The sequence below is a fragment of the Odontesthes bonariensis genome, chromosome 15, assembly GCF_027942865.1.
Source record: "Odontesthes bonariensis isolate fOdoBon6 chromosome 15, fOdoBon6.hap1, whole genome shotgun sequence".
NCBI lineage: Eukaryota > Metazoa > Chordata > Actinopteri > Atheriniformes > Atherinopsidae > Odontesthes > Odontesthes bonariensis.
In genome coordinates, this window is record NC_134520.1 from 28,755,265 (window position 1) to 28,778,244 (window position 22,980).

The 22,980-nt window shown below is 38.2% G+C and overlaps 1 protein-coding gene across 1 annotated transcript in view; it reads right to left on the reverse strand.

Moving 5' to 3' along the window:
* col24a1 (collagen type XXIV alpha 1 chain) overlaps positions 1-22,980 on the reverse strand; it is an 80,415-nt gene that overhangs the window by 9,122 nt on the left and 48,313 nt on the right. Inside the window, exons 25-47 of the mRNA XM_075485868.1 lie at positions 21,697-21,750; positions 20,146-20,199; positions 18,886-18,939; positions 18,172-18,225; positions 15,955-16,008; positions 15,728-15,772; positions 14,920-14,964; positions 11,546-11,599; positions 10,778-10,831; positions 10,573-10,626; positions 10,293-10,346; positions 9,393-9,446; positions 8,992-9,099; positions 8,342-8,395; positions 8,083-8,190; positions 7,273-7,326; positions 6,443-6,496; positions 6,236-6,292; positions 5,542-5,595; positions 4,869-4,922; positions 4,387-4,440; positions 3,383-3,436; positions 2,841-2,948 (exon numbers count right to left, since the gene is read on the reverse strand). Of these exons, the coding sequence (XP_075341983.1) occupies positions 2,841-2,948; positions 3,383-3,436; positions 4,387-4,440; positions 4,869-4,922; positions 5,542-5,595; positions 6,236-6,292; positions 6,443-6,496; positions 7,273-7,326; positions 8,083-8,190; positions 8,342-8,395; positions 8,992-9,099; positions 9,393-9,446; positions 10,293-10,346; positions 10,573-10,626; positions 10,778-10,831; positions 11,546-11,599; positions 14,920-14,964; positions 15,728-15,772; positions 15,955-16,008; positions 18,172-18,225; positions 18,886-18,939; positions 20,146-20,199; positions 21,697-21,750 (1,389 nt within the window). The remainder of the gene's footprint in view (positions 1-2,840; positions 2,949-3,382; positions 3,437-4,386; positions 4,441-4,868; positions 4,923-5,541; positions 5,596-6,235; positions 6,293-6,442; positions 6,497-7,272; positions 7,327-8,082; positions 8,191-8,341; positions 8,396-8,991; positions 9,100-9,392; positions 9,447-10,292; positions 10,347-10,572; positions 10,627-10,777; positions 10,832-11,545; positions 11,600-14,919; positions 14,965-15,727; positions 15,773-15,954; positions 16,009-18,171; positions 18,226-18,885; positions 18,940-20,145; positions 20,200-21,696; positions 21,751-22,980) is intronic.

Here is a 22,980-nt window from a genome sequence, read left to right on the forward strand (position 1 = left end):
GTATTGAATTGCACTACATCTGGTTTACATCTGGTTTAAAACCAGATGTGTGTGCAATTCTGGTGTTACACTACATTGCCACCTTTCGTGTAGGTGACCTGTGTTCAAATCCCCTGCATGAAAGGTACTCCCTCCAGTAGGGGTCCTTAGGCAAGACCCCCTTACCCTACCTGCCTACCTGTAAGTCGCTTTGGATAAAAGCGTCTGCCAAATGCATAAACATAAAATATAGACATATGAATGGTAAAAACTACTAATTCAAGCCACAAATTAAATTGTCGAGGATTTCTGAGGGGAGGAACTGTGTTCATTTCTTCTCTTCATTCGTATGAAGTGAAATTTTAAGTAGTGTGGTCAAAAGTTTCAAATTACACATTTAATTCATATGTTACAAACTCATTGGCATCCTGTCCATTATTAGAATTGATGTTAAGATGTAAAGTCTATTCCCAAAGTTTCCTTAATGTTGCAATGTATAACAATAACAAAAGATCTGTAAGAAAAAAGTATCATATCTTTAAACATCACGTTTACACAAGTATTTAGTTTGTTTTATTTCCCTGCTTCAACACACCTGATTCAGATTAAATGGATCTCTTGAAAAAAAGGATTGTTAAATTTTGTACAGACCAGCGCACGAGGCATGGATCTGAATCAGCCATTCAATAAAAAAGGCCTTCTTCAAAGGTATTTCTTTCTTTTCACAACTACTATCCAAATAAGGACAAATTTACAAGAGTATTAGCATTACTATGGGAATCTACAAAGAGAAAGAGATTGAAGACTGTGCTGAAAAGATTTTGAAACCTGGCAACTTCTTTATTGTCACAAAGAAAGGATGTAATGACAAATTCGAAATAGTTTTCCGACAGTCTTTCCCGCCGAGACCATAATGAATGGTTTGTGAAAAGCCCTGCCTCAGTAGAGCAGTGCCCTAAAACTACAAGACTAATGAAGCAAACACTTAGCCTAGGAAAACATTGTATTGCCAAACACATCTATGTATCTGAGACTGAAACAAAGCAGCGTTTTCAAATTGACAGCATCTGCACTTTGTGTGTCTTAGGAAAGGTAAAGTTATGAAAATGACGATGACATACAACATAAATTCAATCTAACTGAGAAACACGAGCGGACAACATAAGACGACATTCATGCAACATTGTAAATTAAATCCATACAGGAGGACTTGGTTTTCCAGCTTTTGGCTGCAAAGGATCGACACATTAGTGTATGAAATCCTCCAGTACGGCTGCACACCTAATTAAATAAACCCACTGCTTTGCAACCAGGAGAGGCCAATAAAATCAAACATGGCATGTCATCATTAGACAAACATAGACTTTGTCATAAAAAAATAAATCTAAGCAGCTCAAGGAAAGAGCTGTGCTCTGAAATGCAGTTAAATTGAGGACCTGTGCTAAGGTTAGCAATGAATCTATAGTCGGGTGGAATGTTGCATATAAGGGAAAATAATGTGTAGTAGTCTTTAGTTGAAAATACTGAACTTATTCCACATGTACACTTTTGGGGTATTGCAATGCTGCACTGGTTGCCAAATCTGTCAAATACAGCACACAGTGTCATAGGATATATAAAATGGAGATTTAACACTACATTAAGAAAACGGAAATGCCCTGTTAGAGGAATTAGTTATGAAATGATTTTGTCATCTACATTTATAGTTTTAAGCAAAACCATACCAATGAGCTTTGACTTTTATTATGCAACAAACATACACAATACTGTGAAAAAGTCTTACACTGCCACTCATTTCTTTATCTATTGCCAAGGAAAATGGGGTTTGTTGAAATGTGCTAACTGGAAATACAGTACATGTGGCAAAAACAGAGTTGAACAATTCTAATGAACGTGAAAGTCAATATTTGTAAATCCCCCTTAATCCTAAACACAGTATGCACCCTCTTAGACAAACTTTCTTGTAATTTCTGTAAGTAGTCTTAAGGAATAGGTCTCCAGGCTTTCTAAGGGATGTTTCAAAGCTCTTCTTTGGATGTTGGCTAGCTTTTGTTCTGTTCTCTGTCAGGATGATCCCACACTGCTTTAATAATGTTTAGGTCTGGGCTCTGGGGAGGATTTATCCCCCCATAAGACCTGTTGCTACTGGTTTTAAGTGCAAATCTTGTGTAATTTGGCATACCTCAGCCTTTTTCCCTGATTCCCTTCCTTAAGAATGGCTTCTTGTCAGCCATCCTTTCATGGAGACCATTTCTGATGATGTTTCAGTGAACAGTAGATGGATCAGCTTAAGGTTTAGATGCATTTCTCAGGTCCTGTGTCAGCTCTTTGCTGGATTCCCCCCCCCCCCCCCCCATTTTAATTTCTACAGCTGTTTATCTATTGTAGATATATATATTTTTAGGCCTAACACTTCTGCTTGTGTCTTCCATTTGTCCACTTTCCTCAAAATTGCAAACAGTGCACACCATGCAATCACTATTGGCGAATAGATCTTTGAAAATCCCCTTGTCTGTGCAAAATGTTATGTGTAGACACAACAATGGTTTGTCGCTTGAGTTTGAGTGGCTTTTCATGCTGAAATAATTATTTGGTTAGAGTCAAGTGGCTTGCCAAACGAAAAAACCCTCAGATTTTTCTGATTGACTGAAAATTAGTTCAAAGGCAGCCAATGTCCAAGAAAAAAGAAAGAAGAGGAAAGTCTGGTTCATTGGAAGCAAAATATAAGGAAATTAAGAGTAGCTAAAGACAAAGTACTTCATTGTAAATGCCGATAAAAAACTAGTATGTCAACTGAGCTCAAGGAGGCTTATTTTTTATCAGCAAAGAAACTTGAAGACAAAGATAATGTCACTGAATACCTGTCGCCCTTGTTTTCCCGGTAGTCCTGGTAACCCAGTCAGTCCTAGGGAACCATCAGGCCCTGGAAAACCCCTCAATCCCCTGAGTCCTGGTGACCCACTTGGGCCCTGGAAAATGACAATGTTATTCAAACTATCTCAGACCGAGTGCCATTTACACTTATCAGCACAAGCCAAAACAGAGCCACTGAAATTGTTTCTCTAATTTCTTCAAGCACTGAGGTTTCTGAGACTATGAACTGCACTTAACTGACATTTGCATGACAAAGCTGAACTTTAGTTTTAGGATTTCTGAATGTTTGCTGAAGGACTGCCGTGGTTATTCAGCCCTTACAGTTCCTTTTGTAAGTCATTAAATCTTTTTGTTTGCTTTTATCTACTGTCACTTTGTTTGGGTCCACCACCTTTTCTACCTCACATCATAACAGTTTCCCTGAAACAAGCAGTTTAACCACCACACATCTGCTCATTGTAAAAAGTTGCTCCTCATACTGTTGTTTCTCTATGATTCAGACAATTGGCTGAATTGATGTAACACTCACTTCACTGCCAGGGGCTCCCGTCAGACCTCTCGCTCCTTTATTTCCAGCTGAACCCTAAAACACATACACGAAAGAGGAAAAATAAAACATGCAAGAAGATTAAAAACCATATACAACTCTTAAAAGAAACTTACATTTTGGAATGTTTCTATACTTTACTCAGTGTACAACTTCAAAGTGATATAAGCGATATAATCTGTTAACAATATGTCCAACACCTCATTTGGATAAGTCATAAAAAAGTATCTGAGATTTGAGTAAAGCTCATCAGGCACCAGTGTCACAGTACTTCTCCATTATGAACATGTGCAGGATTTAAAGCCATGGAAGCAAAATGCATAAAACGTTCTTTAACAATTACTTTATGTGCAGCCTCAGAGTGAATACCTACCATAAAAGCTTTGTGAAAGACACCTGACCTCAACAATCTCCAGTGTTCCCGTTCACACTACTACTGTGAGTATTCAGTGTTTCTGAATGTGTTGTATTTTAAAGTCCTTCACAAACTCAATTTATACCCCTTGTGTTAAAACTAAGAGAAATACAGCCATAGTATGTGAATTGGTTATATAGTTTTGCAAACAAGAAAGTCAGTGATATCAGAAAATCTGTAAAACTTCACTAATAAAGTTAGATGGAGCCTGAATGAAGAGGTTAATAGTTATTAAAAAGGGGAAATACAGCCAGGCAATTAGGTCTCAGGGTCTAAATGTGATGGCTATAAAAGCAAGCCTGTTGTTTCAAGAAAGAATGTTTCACTGAAAGGTAATCTGTTATCTAAGGTTAAAAAAAATAATTGGCAGCCACGACAAGGTGTGCATTCAAAGTCTCTTTCCAATCCCCACTGCATAGCATCGCTTTTACCACCAGCTTGTTCTCCTTGACTAAAATTCCTCCACACTCAGCTTATAATAACTTATTGCACTTTTAGTCATATATATATATACAATTTGATGTACACAGTTATGGCCTGATCCACCTGTAATGTATATGAAATGACTCACCGGGGCTCCTTTTTCTCCTTTTTGCCCTGCTTCTCCAGGGTGGCCAGGTGATCCCTGAACAATGCAAGGAAAAACATACACAAAGGAGAAAAAAACAACACAAAAATGTGTTATCTTTATTCTGTTTTTTTTTTTGATGATCCATAATGAGGATGCATGGAATTAAGCCCTAATTTATCTGAGCCTGTACATTTTGTGAGGTTTGTGATTGAAACAAACTGGGGACAAAATTTTTACTTTCCAAGACGATGTAGTTTGCTCCTTATTATAATATGAGGTATCATATTTGGAGTTTAAATTAAAACTTGAGAGAATGATTGTGATTTAAATGTGTTTTTTTCTCTCTAATACTGTCAATAATTTTACAGAACCATTTATAGTTACAATGCTTGAACATTGTAGCAAATGCAAAAACCAACAGATATAGTACTCTTACTATAAAGTGGATCAACTCTGTGTTTTCTGAACAATTGCTGACTTACCGGTGACCCTTGTGGTCCAACTGGCCCACGAGATCCAATGGTACCTATGTGGCCCTGAAATGACATGTTTAAGATTTGAATATACTCAGTTCGGATAAGCTGTAGTTCTACTTAACTTATGCTCGCAAAAGCAAAAGCAAGGTCTTCATGCCAAAAACCATGCTGCTGCATGTGAAAGCAAAAATATGTGCTGTGGACTGATTGGACTAGATTGGGGGAGGGGCCATCTGGCATGTTATCAGCACACAGTTTAAATCTTTGCATCTGTGATGGTATGGTGATGCATTAGTGCACAAAGCAACCGTTTTGGAACAAGATCTGTTGGCACCGGGACGTGTTTTTTAGCCAAGGCTTTGCTCATTTCAACACTACAAAGTCAAACCACATTCTGCATCTGTTGTGCCAGAATGGCTCCATAGTCTAAGTCTAGGTGCTAAAATGATTTGCCTGAAGTCTAGGCCCTGTTGAGGAATATTAAATATGAATTCCTAAAACTGTTGAGCAGCTGATAAAAGCCCTGAGGGGCATAAAATGACCAAATTATTTCAGCTGTATTGCTAAGAATTTGGGAGTCTTGTTTCAGAATGCACAGATATCAAACGATATAAAACAATCAAGCAGATAAGCACCCTGAATGAATGTGTCTTTATATCGATTTAAAGATTTTGTTCACCTGATATCCTTCATCTCCTGGCTCTCCTCGTTCTCCTTTTTCTCCAGGAGGCCCCTATGTAGACATTAATTCAAATACATGATTATGCATACTGTACATGCATGTCTTCTTTTTACATACCCAGCTTCAATTGATCTATCTAGCTAATATCTAGCTAATCAAAAACAGCCATTCCTCAGGCTGCAACAAAACAGAGGCTGTCACTGTATTCCTCAATTTATGTACTACAAATCTTTATAATCCAGTACTACTGATATGTAAGGTGGTAATCAATTCCTACACAGAGACCTTGACTTGATGCAGTGTAGGCTTGTCTCAATAGTCATCAATTGCTGTATCTGGGGTTGGAGAATATTTCTCAAAGATCATAGAAATAATGATACAGCAACCTTTCCACCCTGCTAAGACTCATTGATCTGTCCTTATTTTCTTTGGATATTAGACCAAGTATTAAATTCATAACGATGACACACTTGGGTCAGAACAAGAGCAAAGCTAAGTTTAAATGTGACCCTTTAATTATGATGTTTTTTTAACTTAAAGCTGAGTCTGCAGCTGAGAAACTAAAGTTGAGAACTGAGTCCATCTGGATCATAGACTTAGGGGAAGAAACACGTTCTTGTATTCATATTATTTGGATTAAACAGCACGAGGAGTGATTAGAACCCAGAGTTTAAAGGAAAGCAAGACCTACTGGTTCACCTAAGGGCCCTGGTGGTCCCGGGGTCTTATTGTCCTCGCCTGGATAACCCTGGAATATGACCAAATATGGACACAATCACAAATACATGTCTATACAGTGGACAGAAAATTCTGAAACAAGACAGAACTTTGAAGCAAAGCTACTAATTCAGTTTTGAAAATACTTCTATTTAAAATGCTAGTTCAAGAATCATATTACCTTTTCACCCTTGGGCCCTGGAGGTCCAATGGGCCCGGGCTTGCCGGGGTGCCCCTAAAAGAGCAGAAGAAAGATGGTTATTGTACATCATGAAATCACGAATAACACATTGTGAGGACTGTCAACTTATTAAACATCCATCCATCCATTATCTATACCGCTGAATCCGTCGGTCGGGTCGCGGGGGGGCTGGAGCCTATCCCAGCAGTCAACTTATTAAACAGAGCTGTTTAATATAAACAAGACTCTCTATAAAGAATTTTAAATGTTCAGTCAATTGAGGATTTGTGGTCAGATGACACATTCACAAAAATGGTTAAAAAGACTCTTCAAGTTATGCAAATCTAAGGCCAGCATTCTTGACATTGATCAAACTGTGAAATTGCTCACATTATTTCGTATGTAGATTTCACCATGTTCAATTCCACCTCTGTTTGATGTTCACATTCTGCTTGTAAAGGTTTCCAGGATAACCACACAACATAGTGGAGCATATAAAAATGGTAGGGGTGTTTTCAGCACGTCAGACAACTGTGTTAATTTGAAATATGTATGTAAAGCTTTAAGTCTGACAAAACCAACAACAGTTATGACTTAAGCTTATACCAGGAAAACCAGGTTTCTCCTTTCAAAGTTATGCACATGCAACCCCAGTTTGTAATATGTGAGCAGAATTCAGAGCAGACTCAGATCAGAAACATCTACAATTTATTCGCGAGTAAATGTATTTTCATTCTAAATGTATACATTGTGCACATATGCCTTGTGTTTTGTTCAATATGAATGCATATGTAGCAGTTCTCTTAAAACTAGCACCATGAAAAACTCACTGGATATCCTGGCAGTCCTGGTTGCCCTTCCATTCCCATGATTCCGGGCTGACCCTGGAAGCAAAGCAGAAAAGGCTAAATGAACTAACAAATCATTGATGTTGCTTTTTTTTATTTATTTAAGTAGACAAGACTATAAGCAGACACTTTGTAGTTCTGCTGTGAGGACTGCATCCTCTCTTCTTGCCATTGCTTAGATTTGGTTTGCTTGGAGGTTTTCACACTAAAGAATAAAAACTCAAATATCTTCCCTCCCTCTCTCCCTGGAAAGGCATTAATTCAACCCCCCACAATTCCTCTCTGTTAGCCATCCACTGACATAATCTCTACATGCCTTAAAATGTTAAATATATACATCTACACTATTCTATCATAATAGTTGATTAGATTAGAAAACAAGTGCAGTTCATGGTAAATAATACTTTGTTTTGATCATCAAGTTGATGAAATCGGTCTCTTAGTTTAAATCTGTGCTTTTGTTTATGTTACATGGTTAAAACTTTTAAATTTCCTTTGGAAGGTCATGAAATCGTTTAAAAAACATAAACAAAAAAATAATAGAAACATTCACATTGATGACAAATCAGTTTCTCTTTGTGAGTTTCAGTAGCTTGCATCATTTTTAAGGGACTAATTCATATTGCAACTTTGCTCATTTCATGCTAAACTTTCCAGAGGTGATCCATCACTCATACTTTCACGACTTCTTAAATTTTCAACAGTAAATAAAGTCACTTTTCTCTTTGCTGTAGCTGTAGCCTGATTCTGGAAGAGGACTAGATGAAAGAAAGAGTATGAATGGGAACTAACAGGTGTGCCTCGAGTTCCTCTGGCACCTTTCAGCCCCGGCTCTCCTGGCTGGCCAATGTCTCCTCGAGGGCCAATCTCACCAGCAAGGCCTGGAGGACCCTTCTCTCCCTGCAGAGATTAAAAAGTTCCTTTGAGTGTGAAAAGTAGCAACACTGACAAATTATTATTATTATTATAGCTATCCTTTAAACTGAAAGCTGACAATACAAAAAACAGACATAGAATGAAACATAAAAGTGGATACAAGAACAGTCCTTACCTTCTTTCCATGTCGGCCTCTGTTTCCTGGAGAACCCAGTTTTCCTTCTGGTCCCTATAAAAGAGACTAATTCAGTAACATACACCAAATCTTTTTTTTTTTATTCAGAGGAGTTCGTCTATTCATCTCTAAACTCCAACCACTATGTGAAAAACTTGATATTTTGCTTTCTTGTCTCCTCTTGTTCTGTTTGTTTGTTCTTGTTGTACATTCAGGTTATCAGAGTCATGTTGTAGACATACCTCATAAAACAATGAACCAGCAGATCCCAAAACTACAAAGTTGCTTTTAAACATCATCAGATTTTTCTCCCCTTTTGTTTTCTTTCTTTTTTTGTTTGTTTCAACTGGACTGCTTTCGCTTCCTACTCCTTTTCTGTACCCTGAAGTGCATGTGGAAATAGTTGACCTGCATGTGTATTTCAATACAGACCATGCACGTGGCTACAACTTTCTCAGACAGCTGTCAGGTAGTGCTGGACAACCAAAATCTATGACACAGTACCTTTTATTGACCCTGCAGAAAAAAGTCTTTGTTGAAGACAACTCTGACACCTACTGGGATGTTCCTGTCAGATGTGTTGAAACCGCTAAATAGGGCTGCGTTAAGGTTAAAGCACTTCCAAGTTTGAAGACAAAAATTGAACTTACACGAAAGCCCAGTTTCCCAGGAATTCCGGGCGGTCCTTGGGGCCCAGGGTCTCCTTCTATCCCTCTGTCCCCTGGTTCTCCAACTGGCCCACGGTCACCAGGCTCACCCTGACAGTGTGATAGAGACAAGGACACACAGAGAGTGAAATTATATTATTATATGTAACCAACAGCTTGGTCAGTGAAGAAGACCATCCAAAATCTTACCCCAGTAGAATAGAGTTTTTTTTCTTTTTTAGTATTTATATCCCACCCAAATCAAGTGTTAAATTGAGCGGACTAATTTAAGATTCTGCATCACTTCGACCCTGTGTAACATGTCAGTACACTGAAAACGCCCTCCTACCATTGTTAAAAAGGAGTGAAGATAAGTTAAAACAACAAGGGTTTTCTTTGTTTACCTTGGCTCCATCTTTCCCTTGAGGGCCATCTTCGCCAGGTGGGCCGGGAGGACCCTATAAACAAGTTACAATTTACAATTTACAACAAAATCTCTTCACTTTTGCAAACAGGTAGGCTATGACTGGAGAGAGCTGTTGCTGTTAGCATCCCAAATCCTGCACAAATTAAAGTAGAACAATATGCACAGCTTTTTTCCCCTAAATATATAAGAAACATGTATAATTTTCAACTGGCTTGCCTGAGCAAAGCAACTGATTACTTATAAAGCTAAAAACAAAGACAGAGAAGCTCAGACCAGCCTGAACAGATCTGTCGCGACCCTCTGGTCAAAGTTTCAAGTAAGAAAAATTCAAGCAGTTTTAGTGTTCATCATATACATTACTATCTATAAAAGATAGCCACAGTCACGTGATGTTACCGGTTGGCTAATGGACTGCTGTTCTAAAGCCTTCAATTTTCTATTGTTCTATACCGTACTGACTTGTCAAAAACACGGGAGGAACACCCTGAAAGATGTCCTGCCATATTCTTGACTGACACCATAAGTCCTTAAGAAAAATGTCCACTGAGGTAATTAATTGAGCAAGCTCAAAAGTTATTTGTCTATGTATTACCAGGTCAGATTTTTTTTCAACCACAGCAGGTGCCCCCTGCTTTCCTTTAGGAAAGAAATGCAGGTTTAAGGTTCTTTCACACCGGCTTCCCTTTTCGTACATCTTACATTTACAGTGCACATTTCTATTCTTCAGACAAATACAGTTTAATAGTTTTATTTTCTTCTGGCAGGTTAATTAAACGTCATTGTCAGAAAATGAAGATATAGTGTAAATATACAAAGGGCTTATCTTTAACCAAACAAACTAAAGAAAGGGATAAGTGGATAATTTGCAATCACTCACTCTGATTCCTTCCTGTCCCTGTTCTCCTTCAGCTCCTGGAGGCCCAACACCACCCTGCAGTGACACAAAACACAACACAGAGTTTACTGGGGGTCCAACACATTCATGGATTCCATTCAGCCCTCCTGCACTGTACACTAAGCGTATAAACAGGTGTTACAACCAGACGACTGTTCTGTCAAGTCCAAACATGGCTGTGCATATTATTAGAGGTTGATGGGTGCAGAAGCTCCTCAAGTTTTCTGAGATGATGAAAAAAAAACGGCAATGTGTTACTGACCGTTAACCCTGGCTCTCCGGCGGCACCAGGTTCCCCCTCTACACCTGGAACCCCCTACAAGGATTAGTGAGAGAAAGGAAGGGAATAAGTGAGAAGTGTTTCATTTGTACACACAGTGTGCATAAAAGTGCCATCTCTAAACCCCAGTATTGCTTGATCATAAAACTGATAAATTCTGTAATGGTTCATTTTTAAGGTAAAGTACTTCAGGTCCTTGTTCTCCATCAGGTCCAGGCTCTCCAGGAGGTCCTTTGAGTCCCTGCACACAAAAAAAGTTGCCATCATTCCATGCTTAAAGGGCACTAACGCAGCGATACAGTGATCTTATCACTGGACTTGAGGATGAATAAAATACCGGAGCAGACATAACACACACCTCAGTTACTAATAACAGAATGAACACTTCTTATTAAACATTTTAGTATGCAGAAAAAGAAAACTGAGACCTCAGAACGTCTGCAATAGGAACACTAAAACCAGCAAACAGAAAGTGAGACTAATAAGATAAACAGTGCTTCTCGGTTTATTAAAAGCGCTCACTAATAAATAACTTCATCTGATTGTTTGACATTCTTTATGCCCCTGAGCAGTTGGTGGATTTCCAGGAAAATCAAGAATTTGAAGAATAACCCAAGAAGGAATACATAGGTGAGGGATCCCTCACTGGTTAGGGATCCCTCACTGGTGAGGTGCACAGAGTGGGAAGCGATACAAAATTACATTTTTAGTTACATATGCTATCCATAAACAGTTATCTACTTTTTTTGCAATGATCCACATTAAAGTTTCTCAGGTGTTTATTATTACCAACTCTGACAGCTTCCACATCGTGAAACTTTTGTCAGCAATTACCATTCTGTGCATTCTCCCCCCAGCCAGATTCCAGACAAGCTGTTTTTCACAGTGTGTGGGCTTGTTTGTCGTTTCCTGAAACAACCACATCTATGCCAGAGTCGGAAGAAAGTATACTTACTGGTTCACCGTGGGGCCCCCTCTCCCCTGCGCTCCCTGGAATACCTGCTTTACCCTGGAGACATAAACAGTCAAGTGAAAACAGATAGAATTATGCCTCATTCATGCACATGATTACAGAAAAAAAGCATGAAAAAACCTGACTGTGATCATTATATTTATCATTTCAAATGTAACAACACACACATTAAGAAACTTAAATATTTTATGTTGCATGACACCAGCGGGCAACACCTTGGTTGCAATACAACTCACTTTCCTGCAATGGGAATATATACTTGCTGTCGCCCAAATACTGTGTTAAGTTTAGACAGGACTCTATGTGGAACAGCGTTCACATTTGTGTGTGTAGGACATACACTTTGGCATTTAGTATTTAGTTAGTGACCAGATTTTATCATTTTCCCTCACCTCACTGTGTCATGGATAATGGATATGAGGAAAAAAAGAATAAAGATGTGACTTCAGTGTGACTTTAATCCATTAATTCACTGTAAACGTTTAATAATCACAGACATTTCTCTTTTTTTAGTCCCTCACCTTTAAACAGGATCCAAAACTGAACAACAAATATAGCCGCAAGATAAAATGATTGGGTTTCCAGCAGATATACATATTTTGATCTATTACCGTTTGGTGACCACAGCAAACATCTAAAAACTGTCATCATGCGATAATTCTGGATTATAAATATTTATTGTTTTTTTTTGTAACTTTGCACATAAACTAAAAAAATATGTCAGCACGTTCTTGAATTAATGTACACAGTTGAGAAATAAACAATTATTCACTGATCAGCAAACATTCAGACATGAAAACAAAGAGCAGAGCAGAGAGACAATCCCTTTCACGATATTGTGATTATTTTAGTACTCTTCAAGCTATTATTGGTTGTTGGCAGAAACAAAAAAGCAAGCCAAAACCATGCACAAGGCAGAAGTAAAAGGAAATGGGAAAATAAATCTAGTGGACAGGGTTTCTGCAGATGTAATGGATCATAAGTGATGTATGATTACTGTTATGAGTGCATACCTCTTCTTTCATTTTATTAGTAGTTTTGAATATGCTGCTTCTATCAGTTCTTACTTCAACAGTAAAAAACAAATTAACTAGTTTAATTTACAGCCATAAATTCCCAAACCATACAGTACATTTGCCTCTACCATGTCTAAGATAATTTGAAATGCTTTGGATCATGGGCACTTTCTTTCATTTTCCATCCTGGTTTCCATCCATCCATCCATTATCTATACCGCTGAATCCGTCGGTCGGGTCACGGGGGGGCTGGAGCCTATCCCAGCAGTCAATGGGCGAGAGGCGGGGTACACCCTGGACAGGCCGCCAGTCCTGTCCAGTCTGCGCCACAGAGACAAACGAGACAAACAACCATGCACGCTCACACTCCATCCTGGTTTCATCAAGTCTTATTCTCCACAAACAGAAATTTTAACTCGTATTAATGAAAATATAAAGTTACTCTATGAAGGTGTGGAGTGAGGCAATCTTAATGAGGAACTGGGCAGGCTTTTATATTGATGTTTTATGTAAAAGTCTCATCTTTAAGTTGTTAACCACTGCCAGTGGTTTGCATCTTATAGATAAATCCGGGATACTCTCATTCACGTGCATGTGTCTCGTGTAGATTTTAACAATGCAACGCTTACCTCTTTGAGAGAATTACTGACTTGGTTACATGTTATCAAAAGAAATTTTCCTCTTTGACCTTTTTTCTTTCTTAGCGAGCACACCAATGTATTCCTAATTTTTAAGAATCTACCAAAATTGCTGATCTTGCATCTCCTTCAGGTCCACATACTGATGGGCCTCTTTACTTTGGATAGCATACAAAAAGCTCCTCTGAATAAAGGAGACCAGGCTCTGACATCTCAGGTAACGTGATCTTTTCAAAAGGACTTAGATGTGATAGAGTTTGAAGGAGATTTCTTAAGACACAAGATGGCGCTATGACTCCACAGGTGGACAAAGGAAAGGTTACCATGAGCAGCCACGAGCAGCAGCTTAAACAGATGAGGTTTCTCAGAGTGGGGTGGTCTATGATTGTGGGTAAGTTATGATCTGGGGTAGTTGTTCATTACGTCACATCAGGCAGTGACAGTGGGTCAACAGCTAATCTAAACAGAAACATTTGGCGATCAAAGTTGTGTTTTACAAGCTCAATTAAAAGAACTAGATTAATTACACACAGGCCCAAAGGGGTGCATGAGAACATGAATGCATTGTGTTGTGTAGTTGGCTGAGTGTGAGAGCACAGGCCTGCACCTGTCAAGAGTAGTTACCTGCAATACAGAAATGCTAAATGTTGAGCCAATACATGATTAGTGAAAGTGCAAAGCAGCTAATTCATCACTGAAAAATTAGACAAGCAACTGAAGAAGAGTCCAACAACAACAGTGCGTAAGCATGCATGTGAAAGTAAATCCCGCCATCAAAGAAATAAGTAAATTTAAACTTGAAGCATATACTGTATCTATCATCACTTAGACAGCTCACATGGGTCTGCTTTTGAATGGCTGTTTGATCTTTGTTTGCCAGTTTCTACCATCTGGGCAGAATCTGTTTTTTTTTATCTAGTCACCTTTCAAAACCATTTAAAACACTAAAATCCATACTTTCTTAACTACAAAAACAGAGAATCAAAGAGTTTTACTGACAAATTCAGTTTCAAAGCTTCCAAAAATGTGTCCATTGTATGACACCATAACAAGACATTGTATTGCAGTCAGCCATAACTGTTTTCTTGGTCTGTGTCCTAAAACGTATTATTGACTGCAGAACAGAAAACACTTCTCTAAGAGGATTCTCAAGTCTGAAGTCCATTTAGTCAGAAGTTGTAATCTGAAGTATTTCAAAAAGTGAATATAACACACATTCTCATGACTGGAAGTCCAACGTAAAATTTTAGGTGGAGCAGTTTTTATCAAATTAATGTTAAATTTAAACTCATCAAATCAAAGCAGAAAATAAAAACGCAAATACAGAATCAGAAAATGTTGTAAAGTTTCAGTCACATTATCGTGCTGTGCTCATCAAAGTCTTTTTAGTACTGTGTGCAGAGCGAAAACCTTATATCTGCAGCAGATGAGTAAGAGAGAATACACAACTATATGTCGATAAGCTCAGATCAACCACCAATTTCTCCTTTAATAACAGATCCTGTTGTGTGAGTTTACTGCTGTGAACTCTTAAAATGATTATATGCTGTGTCTCACAGGTGGAAAAAGGATGTGGATATGTTTTACAAGTTTGTTTTGCTGCTGTCTCCATAGTAATGTATCTTGGTAAAGTGAAGATGATAATTAAAGCTCCAGAAAGAGAAATTCAACAGGAAATAACTACAGGTTGAGTATTACTTACAGGCTTCCCGGGAGGGCCTCTCTCCCCTGGACTGCCAGCCTTGCCCTTCAAAAAGAGATATCAGTATTTGAAACATTAAAAATAACTTAAAAACAGCTGGACAGGGTACAGTTTATTTCATTAGAAATATTGATTATGCGTTAGTCTTTCATGCGGGATTGTAATCGGTGATCTCTGTTTCAATATCATTACATTTACCATTAGGCTATACATGCGCCGGCTTGTCAACAAACCATTGGATCAATGTTCTCTTGAAATAAATCTGATGATATACAGTACTTGTGTGTTGTGCGTTTTTCCAGATTTCTTTGTCAAAAAAAAGCACAACAGACACTTGTCAAGCAATTTAATCAGTTAGATCAACTGAATACAAAAGTTTGCTTTCATCTTGCTACTCCACAGTTAACTAAGCTCAGGTTTCCTCACAGCATGGTGGCAGCAGTATATCAGAATGGCATTTGGAAAAAAATCTGCTGTAGAAGCAGAAAACAAAGCCCATTTTGAATAATAAAAACTGATTAAAGACCCCTAAACCTTTATAGAGCAGCATGTGCTAATGACTTTTACAAAAATGTGCATCTTCAAAAAGTATATGTAAAAATGATACAGCTGGATGATTTTTTTTTTGGTGACAGAGCTTATTCCTAAAATGAAGAATATAAATATGTTTTCATCGAAAGCAGCCAAAAGCTTAATCCAAAAAGTGTGTTAGATATAAAACACTGAGTACTAACTCTTCAGCATCATGGACATAAGTGGTTTAGCTTGCTATATATAGATGAGACAAATTACTTTACAACTAACTTACTAGGAATCCTGGTTCTCCTTTTTGTCCAATCTCACCCTTTTCAGCCTGTAAAAAAAAATATTTATACATACACATCACTTATGTGAAATGGATTTTTTTCTTTAGCACAAAAAAGCTAAATAAATAGCTGTAATAAATAACAAACATTTATAAAGCACAATTTAATGCAAAAGCACCATAGGTATTCCATCTTCACATACACACAGCACAGGGATGTAATATTTTACCTTGATGCCTTCAGGGCCAGGTTCTCCAAGCGCGCCATCTGGACCACGGGGCCCCTGTATAACAACAACATCAGACAAATGTCTGAGCGTTACTCAACATACTCATTGTACCACGTACACTGAAATAACACCATCAAGAAAGTAATTAATCGGTATGCATTGCCTGCATGGGCCAGCTTCCGCTCTAAAGCTGCAGCCTGGCAACCACACAAACATTTTTCACGGTTCATGAGTTTTTCACAGTATTGTAGCACCATCACACATGCAAGGTGGCAGATAAAAATCTGTCAATACATCCTGAAACCTTCCTGTTTATTCTTTTAGGACATTTTCAGAATGTCTGTGGTTTCCATCTTTTCTCTCGGCTTTTATATCCCAACCTTTGATGACTTATCTGTTCCTATTCTCCCTGAGCCTCCAGCTGTTGGTTAGTCCGCCATACTTGTCAAGCCAATCTGTTCCCTTCACCTTTTTGAGAAGACTTATCTTTCTCAATATTTGCTCCTTCCTGTGATATACCATTCTATCTCCAACATTGGTTTCAAGGTCCCTCTGGCAAGTCTTTCTGCCAATACTTCAGTTTATTCATGTTGTGCCAATTCGCAGTAAAAGTCATTTCAGGGAACTTCATAAAAAAAGAAAATAACTTTAAAATAAATCCTGATAAATACAGTAAAATTCATTAGAAATATAATGCAATATAATGAAATCCTTTTCAGTCCACTTCATTATAATTGAATTTATCTAATGCCATTAATTTCCTTAGTCAGTTCTCTGGGGAAACTTTCATTTCTGTCCCAGATTCTGAGAATGCACGGGACAACAGTGAAAAGGAGAATCAGACTCCGGGGGGGGGGGGGCACAAATTTGTGCTCCAGCCTCATTAAGCATTTCTTTTAGCTAACTAATTTTTGAAAAATAGCTTCTCATCGTATGTTCATATGATCATATAAGACACATTTCTTGAGACAATTAACATGTATTGGTGAGTCTAAGGGTTAGTCCACATCCTCACCTTGGTTGCATGAACAGTTGTTGAACTATGGTAACAGATTGCCTGTGCCATTTATTTGACCAGCATCTGTGTCCCAGTACAGGATGCAGGATACAGGAGTGAAATTGTCTGATGCTGTAATGCGTTGTACTGAAAAAATGTTCAAAACATTCTGCCGTTTCAAATTTTCTTTGTTGAAAATGATCATATAGAAACATGGCTGAATTCACGGCAAAGACTTTAAGTTACATGAATAGCAATTTTGTCTGATGACGCTGCAGATATAAGATCTAAATTTATGCTGAATGCTTTAAGAGATGGTGACATGACACATAGTCTTAATGGTCTGCTTTCTAGTCACAGTTTATGAGGCATTTAGCCATCTGACAAATTAACAGTTTCATTGGAATTTGACAGTAGTAATAAACGAGCACTCTTTATTATTTTTACAAGATGCAAAATGATGGAACTGTGGACCATATGCGGCGCACGAAGACATGATGTTGATCTATAGATGCAGAAATGATTCCAACCAAACCAATATATTATCTTGGTGTGTTAGTCTGTTTTGATAAGCTCGATTGCTTACGATTTCAGTTGGACTAACAAGTTTACAAATCTTTTTAAAAGTTTGGTTTTGGCCACGATTAGCACAATAATTCGTTTTTTTCTAGTCCAATGTAACATTTTTTTTACTGTGGAAAAGGACATCTGCCAAGCTAATCCATGGTCTGCTTGAGTTACAATATTCATAATACGTGCCATGATTTGAGCTACTTGTAACAACCAGTTTTCCTTCTTTATGTGCTATGTCAAATCGATTTGAGTTGACATGATGTAAAGCTCCAAGAAGCGAAACCGCAGTTCAATCAGGAAACTTTGCCTCTTGATCTATAGGTGTTTGTCTCCTCTCAGCCACATGGTGTCCTACTAGTATTACCTCACCATCCCCATCAGACATCACCATAATTTCTTCAGACTTAAGAATAATAGTCCTCGTGAAAAAGTTGTATTTTTATCTACAAAGATGTTAAGTTCAAGTGAAACGACAAACACATGCTTCTAACTACTTTAACCTCTGGTTTATGGGAATGAAGCTGTGATGTGAAACAGAGGACCGCAGGTCTGACGAATGAAGCTTTAATGAGCTGATCTGAAACAGACTCATGTAACATACCAGAAACTGGTACGGCTCATGCCCAAAAGCTAAGGACAGCTCTTACCATTCTACCCTTTGGCCCAGCGATGCCTGGACTGCCCCTCTGACCCTGTGGCCCCTGAGAGAAAAAAAAGACACATGACAGAATGCAAAGAGAGGTTAAAATAAGAAAGATGAGTAAAGTTAGAAGATTTTCATAGTAATCTCCCGGCTTCATGAAGCTGACCCACTTACAGAACACTTGGATAAAATGAAATAGGACACAAGCTCCAAATGCAATTTGTAACAGCTATCATCACTCGTCCAGTGAAATGAATGCATTTACTAGAAAGACTTTAGCAGAACTACTGAACCATCAGTCAGGAGGGACACACTGTTTTAGTCTAGACAAAAACTGTGGGAAACAGGAAAACTGATGCATCAAATAACCCCCTGGACTTCTTTTTTCCTCCAACTTAGTTTATGAGTCCAAGTAAATCTTGTGATTTAAGCGTTTATGATTTCCAGCAAAAGCACTGAGCAAGAGGGATGAGACTGAATGCATCCAAGTCACTGCATGCTCATGTATGTTTGTCATAATATAAAATGCAGGAGCTCATGAAAAAAAACTGTCAACAAAGAAGGATTCTTTGAAACAAAAAACAAGCAGTAAAGCAGTGTGTTTTATTTTCAAAAACATGCGTTAACTATGGATTCACGCTGTCTGTTTTGCATCTTAGAATCCAAGAATCACAACAGTATTTGGTATACATGTTTGTAATAAGGGTATTACACTTACAGGCGCACCTTGCATGCCAAAGTCTCCTGGACTTCCTGGCAATCCTGGATAACCCTTAAACCAAAACAAAAAAATAAACACCATAGAAAGATGGACAAGAAGCTGTCATCATTTGTTGGGATCTACCTAGGTAGAAAACCTGGTAATTAGTATTCAAATGACCCAACATTTGCAGCATTAAAGCTTCAGAATTATCAGTAATTGGAGAAGCAGTACAGCAGAAATGCAACATCAAGCAATAAAAAGCTGTTACACCTGCATCTGGAAATGCTTAGGTGTGTCCTCAGAAACATACTTTAGATCACTTTGTCTGCCAATATGATTCAGACACTCTAATGCTAAAAGATGCTAAAAAGGCAGAGCTTCATGATGTGAACTCTATAATCTGTTATGAAATGGCCCAAAGGCCTTTACATAGAAATATTCCTCCATGATTTGGTTACATTACAAACTGGTTCAAACGCTCCTGAAGCATTACAGTATACAGCAGAAACAGCTTATTTTTTTTTTTACATACACATACAACAACCTTGGGATGGCAACAACACATAATCTCTTCTCTGTAGCAATATCTTTAAGCACATTCTTCAAGCCTTTCTTAGGATTACCATAATTTTAGGAAAGGCTTTGTTTGCAAAAATATAATCAAAATACAGTTTATTCTCTTTATTTGATCTGTCTGGATTTGAAACGGGTTTTTCATTATTATCCAACTGATTTGAAAATATGCTGCCAGAGCCCTTTACTGTTATGACACATGTGAAACATCACAAACTGTGAAAAGTGGCTCATACTGGGATCTTCCTCTTTTCAGGTTCATAAAGGATCCAAGCACCTGTTAAAGTGGTCAGAGATAATGTTCAATTTGAGTTGTAGATTTTAACAAATCTCTTGGGCTCATAAATGGCTCTCATCCATATCTCTATATAAAAGTGGAAAAACTCATTTGGAACAGCTAAATTTAGAAAGAATTTGCACCTACAAAAGTCTGGAACTATTTAAACCTCTAGTGGAACTGCTTTCACTTCCACAAACTGAACCTTGCAGCAACATAGCATCTGCCAAAACTTACAGCTAAAATTGCTTCATGGTTAAGTTTTATATGCATCAAGCTCAGATGTTTGTTTCGAGTATCAAGTTTGATAGTTTGTTGTATTGTTGCGGACTTCTTGAACCCTTTATTCAAAATAAACAATGGCTTTACCAGCTCTTAAAAAAAGAATCAGAGCTGAGCAGGTCATGCTGAGTGACTCCTCTTACCCGTGGCCCCTTATCTCCGACTGGACCTGTTGGACCTGGTGGTCCCCGGTCACCCTGAAAATAATAAAACAAAAAGGGAGTCAATCATTAAACTATGACCTGAAGCAATACAACTGGAAACCCTGACATAAGTTTATATACACTTTTCCAAATAAAAGCCATTAACTGGAGCGGAGGTTCTTAAATGTAAAAGGTTAGAGTGACAGCTAGCTGAGCTTGAGTAAGCAGGTAAGCTGCAACCCCTTTAATGTCAATGTGCACAGTGTGTTAAAAGCAAAGGTAACCTCAGGTCTGCAATAACTTGTTTTAGTAATGCATTAATCCCCATTGAACTGTGTAGCATTCATGACTGTATAGATATCAATCCAGACAGTGAGCAGAACATTTATTTAGGAAACAATAATCAAAGTCTGTGGGTGGTTAGTAATAAATATAATGTAATAAAGTTTGTGGGCTGTCAGGGTATGACTGGTGCTGATATATTGAATTAGGAGGAGGATTTTCTGTAAGTGAGGTGGGAGGACAAACAAGTATCTGACAAGCAGATGCTTCCGATCACAAGAACATGTTCTGACAAATGGGCCACCTGGATAGAAAAGAAAGGGAAACAGGTTGAGATAGAGGGAGGGACAGGTAGAGATGGGAGGTAAAGAAGGCGGATGTTTTCTTTATTTATATAGGATTGTCAATAATCAAGAGCCAAGGTACTATTAGAACAATCACAGGCTGCAGGACATTTTCTAATGAGCTGGGAAGTAACAGGAGTTAAATGGAGAGAAAGCATGTGTTTACATGGCTTATGTGTTGCTATTACAGGCCATTATTTAAGAATGGGTGTGAATTTTAAGTCAATCGTATAGATAGGATATATTTTACAGTTCAACAAAAAGCTATTTACATCCATCCATCCATTTTCTGTACCCGCTTAACCCAATTCAGGGTCGCAGTGACACAGTGACGCAACACCCTGGACAGGTCACCAATCCATCACAAGACCGACACAGAGACAAAGGAGACAAACAGCCTTAACACTTACACTCACTCCATTGGTCGATTTAGAATCACCAAATGACCGAACATGCATGTTTTTGGATGATGGGAGAAAGCCGGAGGACCCAAAGGGAACCCATGCATACAAGGGAAGAACGTGCGAACAGCACACAGAGAGGATCCAGCCAGGAGGCAAACCAGAAACCCTCCTGCTGTGAAGTGGCTGTTCTAACCACATACTCACCACCATACTGCCCTTAATATGAAATGAAAAGCAAATTTGTTCAACTGCTAAGATGAATTTTGTTGAATGTACTCCTACATTTCCTGTTTCAGCAGACCAACAGATGGTTGAAAGGCAGTAATAGTGACAGTGAGTTGACAATATTGTTATTGATGTGGATATGAAAGCATTGACTGTTTATACAAGCATGTGTTTTGGGGCCTCTGGGGCCTCAAGTCAAGGCTGCTTAAGATTGGTTTAATTATAGGGGTCTGCCACTGACAAGCAAGCAGCTGATGCTCACTGACAGACTAATGGCAGAGAAACACACTCCTTACCTTTTCACCAGGAACTCCTATCACCCCAGCTACACCAATTAGGCCTATTGGACCCTGGAAAAGAGAGGAGAGGTGTAAAAGAAATTGTGTTTAACATAATGTGAGCAACGCAAGCTGTCATGACACCTGGAATGCAAGAGGCTGCAGATTAAATTGGAATGTTTACGTCAGCCAAAAGGAGGGGCTGATATTTTCAGGAGAAACCTGTTGTTTAAAACAACGCAGATTCAGGTTATCAAAGTATATGGATTTTGCAAAACAATTGCTGTGATCAAAATGATTCATCTGAATAGAATCTGAATAAATAAAAATTTACAAAAGATATTTGACTTCTGATACCACTTCTTTCTGGTTCAACAAAGCTAGCAGTCATTTCAGTCTTGTTGAGATTTGAGCGTAAAAATCACCGTCAAGCAAGATTTAAAAATAGTATTTGAGTACAACAAAGCAATCACTGAGCATTACAAGTTCTATGTTATTTGCACACCATACAGTTTTCAGTACAAACTGCCACCTGAAAATGCCAACAACTTTATTTGAGGATCATTATGGAGAAAACACTGGTAAATGTAGAGTAAACGTGGGAGATCTTGGAGGAACCCAACGACTTCCAGATCAGTCATCTGGGAGAGGGGCTCTGGCTTGGACCAGTGCCTGTCAAAAAATGTCAACTTTATTTTTTAAAGTTTGTTATTGTGCTTTTAGTAATGCATAAGACTGCCCAACTGCAAATCTTTGCCACAAACCACTAAAGACAGTGTGATCAGACTGTGGCTGTCTTTGTGGACAGATCACATATTTCCTCTCATCTCCAGTGTTTGCACTATACACAGTGATGAAGTTACAGGATTCTTATTTCTACTTCATCATCACATAGTAGTTTATTTTCATTTACTTTCAATCCATCATTGTTCTTTATATTTATGCGAGACAAAGTGAGATAAAAGAAATAGACCAAAAAGTAAAACACAATGAGACTTTGTTCCATTTGTTATTTCTTAGTGTAGTTTAAAAAGCTTGATAGCTTGAAAATGTTCCTTATCTGTCATAAAATTAGGAGAATTATCCTACAAAATGCAAGTAAATCAGTTGAGCAATTCTGAACAGTGAAGGGTTGTAGACTGCTTGAATGGAAACAGGAGGTATATTGACCACAAATGTCTTAATTGGGACATCGTGGGACAACGTGGTACCCTGTATCATAAAACTGCAGGAAATGGTTTTAAAAGGTTTTCCATGTGATGGGGTCCTGACATGGGAACTGTATTCTTTCAAAAGAGATCT